Here is a 9,108-nt window from a genome sequence, read left to right as displayed (position 1 = left end):
TATTTCTAACTGTTTAGTTTATATTGCAGAACTTGCAAATTTGTTTGCTAATTTTTCAGAGGGTGGGGAAATTTATCAACTTGCTATTGATTCTATGAGAAAAAAGTTTAAAAAATATTTTTTCCCTATTCCCCCTATTTATGGTGTTGCTGCTTTATTAAATCCTTGTATATAAATTATGAGGTCCTCAATTTTGGTACAAAATAGTGTATAATGGTTTAGCACTTGAAGATGATGAGTTGTCTCAACTTACGGAAGCAATAGCCTCAATTAGAATAAATGCTCAAACTATTTATAATGCTTATCAAATTGCATTAAATCATGCTACACCAAATGTTCCAACTCCTTCTTCTTCTGATTCTCAATCATATAAAAGAACTATGGGAGTAAGAGCACTTAGTGCTTGGGCGGGGCTTAAGGGTTCTCAAGGTTCCAGTAGTACTGATTTTTCACAACTAAATGAGCTTGAAGTTTATTTTGTCATAGGGAATTGAGGAAGTGAATCCCGACAGCTTCTTTAATCTTTTGCAATGGTGGAAGGACAAAGAAAAACACTTTCCGGTTCTTTCAAGGATGGCCCGAGACATTTTAACTATTCAAGCTTCAATAGTGGCATCGAAGAGCGCTTTCAGTCAAGCAAGACTTCAACTCGGTGATTATAGAGCGTCTTTGAGGGAGAGCTTGGAAAAATCAGTACTTTTCAGAGATTGGATCCGTTCGGAAAGAAGAAATTTTAGACTTGCTGAATCACAACCAGAGGTAGACGAAGCTTACGAGGAAATGCTAGCTGAACTTGCGGAGGATGCTGCTTCACCCGGAAGCGGTGATGACCAAGCTTCTTTTCCGCCACCACCAACGAAAATTCCTTCAGACCTTGATGGATTTATGAAGTTTGTAAGAGATACCATGAAACTTGTATGAACAAAAATTAGTATGTACTATGTAACTTGTATTTTGACACATCTTGATTAGTTTCTTTTTCTTCTCAATGGTGGTATTAGCACCTTGTTGTGCTAATTCCATAGGGGGGAGGAAGTCTAAGAAAGATATTGCCATATTTATTTAATGCTATAATAAAATTATAACGCATTGTTTTTAATATCTCTTTACAATATTTTTGTCTTTAAATTTTAATTAAAAAATTTAGGTCAAAATTCTATTATAAAATTTACAAGAAATTTCCTTAGTTATTTTTATTTACATCTTTTGTTCTCTAATTTATATAAAAAAAATTTAAAAAAAAGTATCTGTCGGGCGCACTTGGGCCCACTTAGCTGCGAGCCGGGACCGTTTAGTCCGAGATCGTTTAGCCCGGGACCATTAGTTCGTGGGCCCGGTCTTGAGCCGGTTCCTACAAAAAGACCGCCAGGACCGGGACCTTTTGGCCTGTTTAAATTGGGACCGGCCCGGGACCGCAATCGTTTGGACCAACCCACTCAGCCCACTTAGGCCTGGGACCAGCCTACTTGCCACCCTTAGTCTGTGGTGTCATTTATGACTTATGTGCAATACTTGGGGTCAATCAGACGTGATTTGATGGGTTTTGGCATTGTTTATAAAAGTTGGAATTCCTTATTTTCAATAGGCTTGTATTGGGGTGCGATTCGTGTTTTTGATGTTGTTTGAGGTAATTTGGGGGCTCGACTAAGTTCGTATCGTATTTTAGGACTTGTTGGAATAATTGGTTGAGGTCTCGGGGGCCTCGGGTTGATTTTGGATGGTTAACGAATCAAAAATGTGACTTAGTGCATTGCTGAAGCTGGGTGTTTTCTGGTGTGATCGCACCTGCGATGGATTGGCCGCAGGTGCGATGCCGCAAATGCGGCTAGATTTGTGTAGGTGCGAAACTGGGCTGGCCTGGGGTAGGATGCAGGTGCGAGGGGGTAATCACATTTGCGAGTAAACCTCCGCAGATGCGTAGTTGAGGGGCGAGGTATGTTTTCGTAGAAGCGGATAGTGGGCCGCAGAAGTGCCTCCGCAGGTGCGAAACCTGGAGCGCAGATGTGGGCCTTGGGGATTTAAGTTATTTTCATAGAAGCAGAGGATTTTACCACAAAAGCGGTTTCGCAGGTGTGGATATTTGGCCTGCATGTGTGAAAAGCCTGGGCAGTGTTTTAAAATGAGGGTTCCAAAAATTTCAACATTTTAAACATTTCAAGCTCGGGATTTGGCGATTCTTGAGAGGATTTTTGGGGGATTCCTTGAGGTATGTCATTTGTGGTCTAATTTATTCAATAATTGTATTTCCCCACTAATTTTCCCACCTAATTTGTGTGTATTTAAGGTGGAATTTGGGAGTTTGAGGCTAGGGATTTTGAGAGTTTGACTTGGCGATTTGGGTAGCGATTTGGTGTCGGATTTTGACAAATTTGGTATGGTTGGACTCGTTGTTGAATGGGCTTTCAGTTTTTTTGACTTTTATCAGATTTTGAGATGTGGGCCCGGGAGCCGGCTTTTGAGTCGACATTTGACTTTCGATTAAGAGTTTAGTATTTTCTTATGGAATTTATTCCTTTAGCCTATGTTGATTATATCGCATTATTTGTGGCTAGATTCGAGGCATTCAGAGGCCGTTTCGCGAGGCAATAGTGTGTTGGAGTAGAGATTTGCTCGGATTGAGATAAGTAACACTTCTAAGGTTGGTTTTGAGGGTATGAAACCCCAAATTTCATGCTATGTGATTTATGTTGAGGTGACACACATGCTAGCTAATGGGCGTGTGGGCACGCACCGTAGGAATTATGATTAGTAGATTTCCCTGGAACTGCATAGCTTTTCTAACTGAATATTTTGTTGTACTCTATGAGTTAGAGTATTTGAGCTGTGATTCATGCTAGAAATCATGTTTAGGCTATATGCTGGTATTATTGGAACCCACAGTGGTTGTTATTAGCTGTTGAGTTATCTGCTTAATTGCAGTCGTGAACTCAGTCAGATTCATCATTATGTGCCATATCTCAGTCTCTGTTATCGTATATTGTCACATCTCGCATCATTGATTTGAGTTGCTTATCATGAGTGATGTGAGCCCAAAAGACTGGAGAGATTAGTTACTGAGTTAGGGGCCTGAGTGTTGTGCAGTGAGTGATATATGTGTGTGTATATATATGTGTGGGGGAGGGGGGATCAGGTTGCATGCCACAACGAGCCTTATGGCTATATCTAGTATTGAGTGACTGAGTGTGGCGAGCGAGGATTGGGACGGGCATATTGAGCGCTCTGAGAGAGTGAGTGCTTGGGATTTCACGGTGTTGCATCACATACGGTATTCACCTTGGCATGTAGGCATATAGAGGTCATTTTCATATTATCAGTCACACTTGGCCTCTTTTTACATGTGCTAAACTTAAATGTTAAAACCTGGAAGCATGTTGTAAGGATCGGACCTTTTGGCTTGAACAATGCACTGGGAGTAAAGGAAAATGTGTTGGCAGAAAAAGACATTTCTGCGGCCCACTATGCGGTCGCAGAATCACTCTGCGGGCCGCAGAATGGCCGTAGAGTGAAGCGGTGATTAGGCAAGTTTGGAGTAAAGTCTGTGGTGCATTATGCGTCCATAGAGCAGGTCTGCGGTGCATTATGCGACCGCAGAACAGGTCTGCGGGACACAAAACTGCCGCAGACCCAACCCATATGTTCCAGTTCAGGAGCACCAATTGAGCGGCCGATTTGCGGACCACATATCCATTCTGCGGTCACTATGCGACCGTAGATTTGTGTTTCGGAGCTTCATTTTTCTAATTTTTATACTCGACCCCATTTTGATAAATAGCCTTTGGGGCTTATTTTGGGGCATCCATTTGGTGATTTTGGAGAGAGGTAAGAGAATTTTAGAGAGAGAAAGAGGAAACCTAATATTCTAATCATCCATTCTTGTCCCAATCATCAAGAATCAAGGAAGCTAACCATAAGATCTTTATCTAAGAAGTAAGATTCAAACCCTAGTCTTCAATTTTGAGTTTGGGTATAGATGGGTAATTTGGGAGTATGATTTTTGCGTATGGGAATTGTTATTTATCACATGCATGAGCTAGTAGGGATTGTGGGGAAGTTGTTGAACAGTCTTGGATGGTTTTGGTGTTAAATTAGTATGGTGTGAAGGAAATCTTGTGGATGAACCATGCAGTGTAATTTGCACACCTAGTGTTTGATAAAATGCTCAAGTGAGCTGAAACTATGAACCCCTTCCTAATTTGTGTTCAATTTTGCTATATCTCTAAATTGATCGAAGTGGCTAAGATTTCCGGAATGTTGTAGTAAATTAAAAGGCTCGAAGCAAGGTATGTTGGCTAAACTCCTCTTGTAGAATCGAATCCATGATGTCCTCGTAAGTTGTAATTATGATTGGCTCAAGCTCTTATATCTCAGGTTCCGAGTTATTCTTTATAAGCTTGACTATTCCTAACAAACTCTGTGTCGAAAGATATATGTTCAAGATGTGTTCCGAATGCTCTTATCCTATTGTCTTATCCTTCGAGATTGTATTTAAATGTGACCATGTGTCGAAATATTATGAATTCAATTATGTCTAAATTGCTAGCTATCATGCCAAATTGTTGAAGAAAGCTCAATGCGCCTACGATTTCTTATTTGCTCATATGTGAACTAAAAGTCATGATTTAGAGATGCTTTGTTGTTGATAATCCATGATGAAGTGTGAAAGTGAAAGGGGTGAACATGAAATATGAAATACGACTGACGTGCCAAGAATGATATTACATTTGTGGCCACTAGTGCCAATGAAATGAAAAGATGCGTAAAAGACTATGAAATGAGCTGAAAGTCCTTTATATAATAATGTCATTAGTGTCCTATGATCAACCGTGACTAGTACAAGTAAGTGGTAATATGAATGTGAACTGTGGTCGTTGCCAAAATGAGAATCATGAACTTAGCTAGTGACCCAAGATGACAAAGAGGTACATAGTGAGGTGTAAAAGAGACGTCTTATGCTTAATAATGATGAACCATAAGAAAAGAAATTGGGTCCATGTACCATTGAAATCTACTTAGTGTTTTTCCATGCATGTGTTAATGTAAAGAACTATGTTTCTCCATGATGAGCATGAACATTAAGTGTTCCAATGATCCAGGAACTTACGACCTTAAAAGTGTCGTTAGTCATGTCGCTTGAGATTATATATGATTATGTGCATAGTGATGTGTCCTATGGACGGTTTATGAAATGCATAGAAATATTGTGTTATGAATCCTATGGACGGTCTATGAAACGCATAGGTATATTGTGATATGAAATCCTGTGGACGGTCTATGAAACGCATAGATGCATTGTATATGGAACCCTAGGACGGTCTATGAAACGCATAGGTATATTGTGTGGTAAACTCTATGGATGGTCTATGAAATGCATAGGTATATTGTGTTATGACTCCTATGGACGATCTATGAAATGCATAGGTATATTGTGATATGAAATCCTGTGGATGGTCTATGAAATGCATAGGTGCATTCTATATGGAATCCTATGGACGGTCTATGAACGTATATGAGTATTGTGTATGAAATGTATAGGTGTACGGTATGAATAAACACCATGGACTGTATATGAAACGCATAGTGTATAATATGATATGTGAACACTAAGGACGGTCTATGAAATATATGGGCATAAATTAAGAGAGGGATATGGACGGTCTAGTGAGACGCATTATTAATGCAGACAATAGGTGCCACTTTCGTTGGCCTTGTTTGTACTTGTTGTTTCAATTACATTATACTATGTATTCCACATATGTTTCATATGGCTTAGTTGATCCTAAAAGAATTTTAGAATGATGCAAGTATAATAAGGCTTGATATTTGATTTTATGGGACGTTTCGTAGTCTATTGGTGCACTTAAAATGCGTCTTATTCGAGTTACCGTATTTTCATATGTTGTTCTGTCCGCCTTTCATACGAGTACTATTCCACATATACTCACATCCCTTTTGTCGGGGGCTCTGCATCTTTTGATGGAGGCAGGTGGTTCCATAGCAGGCGACATCAATTAGTAACAACAGTATACCCTCTTCTGAGCTTCATGGTGAGCCATATTTCATACCGAGGTCATGTGCCTTTTGTTATCTCATGTATTGTGTTTGAGGTATAGCCGAGGCCTTTTTGCCGGCATTATCCTTGTACTCTTTTGTACCCGTTAGAGGCTCTATAGACATGGTGTGGGTTGTACGTTGGTATTGGGAAGGCCAAACTAATGATGTTGTAAATGTATCACATGTTCCACTTCTAATTTATGGATGTGCAATGTAATATTTTGAGGACTTTATGGTAATGAATTGGTATTGAACACATGATCTCTTTATTGCCTAATTGACGAAAACATGTATTATCTTTATTCGTAAGTGAGTTTGGGTAGAAAGTATCTAACATGCTTGCTTGACTGGGTTCACTCGATTGAGCGCCAGTCGCGCTCCACGTGTTCGGGGCATGACACATGTACAATTTTATGCATTGCTAAATTTTGTATCCTTACCATACTGTTAGAGCCCGTCACTGCTTTTAGACCACAGGTTAGACTTGTTACTTATTGAGTTAGTTGTACTCATGCTACACCCTGCACCTCATGTGCAGATTCAGGTGCTTCCAGGCGCGGCAGTTGTTGAGTTGCGTAGTCCGGACATTCGGAGATCATCGAGGTAGCTGCTGGGCATTTGCAGACCTTTACTCTCCTGCCTTATCTTTCATGTTATCTATTTCAGTTTTATTTTCTAGATGGTGTACCATACTCTATCTTTATATATACGCTCATGTACTCGGTGACACCCCGAATTTGGGAGAGATTATGTGTTGAGTTATGACTTCCTATCTTGTTTTTAAAAGATATTTCCTTTAATTAAGCTGTTTTTCATATCTTTCAAGTTTTAAAGTGTTGGAACTATTTGAATAGTCGGCTTGCCTAGTACCATGATAGGCGCCATCATGAAAGGTTAGTTTTGGGTCGTGACAAGTTGGTATCAAATCACGAGTCATAAACAGGTTTAGTAGAGTCTTGTGGATCAGTACGGAGACATCTGTACTTATCTTCGAGAGGTTGCCGAACCTTTTGGAAACTTCACATTCTTGTATTCTTGTCGTGCGAATTTGTTGATTCCGGTAACTAAATTTTTGTTGTTCTATTCTCTCACAGATAGTGAGGACACGTGCTACCGGACAGGACGGCCAACCACTAGTACCACCAACTAGGGCCATGAGAGATCGAGGTTGCGGTAGGGGCCACGGTAGGGGCATAGGTGCAGCTCGTACAACAACTAGAGCAGCACCTGCAGATCCACCAGTTGCTCCAGCTCAGGAATAGGTTCCGAATGTGGTTGAGCCAGTGGGGCCAGTTCAGGCACCAGCTGTGCCCATTGTGATTCCGGGCCTTCAGGAGGCTTTGGCCCAGATATTGACTGTTTGCACTGGATTTTCTCAGGTAGTTTCGGCTCAGGCCGCGCCAACCACTTTTTAGGTTGGGGGAGGTACTCATACCCCTGCCGCCCGTACTCCAAAGTAGGTGATGCAGGGACTTCAAACATCGGGGGGTACTACCAGCGCAGCCGGTTGCAGCTGCTCAGGCCCTTATGGGTCCCGTTATGACTGATAATGAGCAGAGGAGACTTGAGAGGTTTGGGAGGCTCCAGCCTCCATCATTCAGTGGGGCTAAGTCTGAGAATGCCCAAGATTTTTTGGATAGGTGCCAGCGGATTCTTCGCACGGCAGGTATTCTAGAGACCAGTGGGGTCTCATTCATTACTTTTCAGTTTACTGGGGCTGCCTTCATATGGTGGGAGGCCTATGAGATGCGCATGCCAGTCGGTACAGCACCACTTACATGGTATGAGTTCTCTGTTCTCTTCTTGGAGAAGTTCATGCCACAGTCTCGCAGGGAGGAGCTGAGTAGACAGTTTGAGCAGCTTCATCAGAATGGCATGTCTGTGACCCAATACGAGATAAGGTTTTCGCAGTTGGATCATCACACAGTTTGGTTGGTTCCCACTAATAGGGAGAGGATTAGTAGTTTCATTGATGGCCTCACGTATCAACTGTGGTTTCTTATGACTGGGGAGAGGGTATCTGGTGCTACTTTTGACGAGGTGGTTGATATTGCTCGGAAGATAGAGATGGTCTGTAGTCAGGAGCGTGAAGAGAGGGAGGCCAATAGGCCTCGAAGTTCGGGTGATCCCAGTGGTGTTCATTTTGGGGGACAATCTTACCACAGCAGGGGTCGTCCTTATAGGCCTGCTCAGATGGCTTGTCCAGCTCACCGTGGTGCATCATCTAGCAATGGTTCACACAATGCCCATCCAGGCCATTCATCTCTTAGTGCTCTACTAGCTCAAAGTTCATCCCACGCTCCTTTAGTTTGGGGTTCATTTGAACCGGGTTCTTCTAGTGGGTATTCTGGTTCTCGGGGCTCGATACAGTCCCTACCACCATTATCCGATCGGTGTTGCTACGAGTGTGGGGAGCTTGGTCATATCAGGAGGCAGTGTCCCCGCCTCTTGGGAGGCCCAATTCAGTAAATGATCCAGACTATGACTTCAGCACTAGTTACATCACCATCCGCCCAGCCAGCTCGGAATGGGGCTTAGGCAGCTAGGGGTCTCCCTAGAGGGGAAGGCCGATCAAGTGGCAGTCAGGCCCGATTCTATGTTATTCCTACCTGACCAGATGATGTTGCTTCAGATGCAATGACCACAAATATTGTCTCAGTATGCCACGGGGATGCCTCTGTATTATATGACCCTAATTCCACTTATTCATATGTATCATCGTATTTTGCTCATCATTTGCATATTCGACGTGAGTCCTTAGTTTCATTTGTTCATGTATCTATGCCAGTGGGCGATACTATTATTGTGGACCGTGTATATCGGTCATGTGTAGTGACTATTGGGGCATTGGAGACTAGAGTTGATCTCTTACTGCTTAGTATGGTTGATTTCGACGCGATCTTGGGTATTGATTGGTTTTCTCCATGTCATGTTATTCTCGATTGTCACGCTAAGACCGTGATGTTGGCGATATCGAGTTTTCCAAGGATCGAGTTGAGAGGTTGTCTAGATTATGTTTCTAGCAGAGTGATTTCATATTTGAAGGCCCAACGAATG

At 42.0% G+C, this 9,108-nt stretch overlaps 1 protein-coding gene across 1 annotated transcript; it reads left to right on the top strand.

The window, feature by feature from the left end:
• The first annotated feature begins 7,590 nt into the window (after positions 1 to 7,590).
• LOC138898833 (uncharacterized) lies at positions 7,591 to 8,520 on the top strand. Its single transcript, XM_070184939.1, has one exon. The coding sequence runs from the start codon at positions 7,591 to 7,593 to the stop codon at positions 8,518 to 8,520; it is 930 nt and encodes a 309-aa protein (XP_070041040.1).
• The last annotated feature ends 588 nt before the right edge of the window (positions 8,521 to 9,108 follow it).

Source organism: Nicotiana tomentosiformis, chromosome 9 (genome assembly GCF_000390325.3).
Source record: "Nicotiana tomentosiformis chromosome 9, ASM39032v3, whole genome shotgun sequence".
NCBI classification, from domain to species: domain Eukaryota; kingdom Viridiplantae; phylum Streptophyta; class Magnoliopsida; order Solanales; family Solanaceae; genus Nicotiana; species Nicotiana tomentosiformis.
Note: the sequence above shows the minus strand (reverse complement) of the source record. Positions and strands in the feature narration are given on the sequence as shown.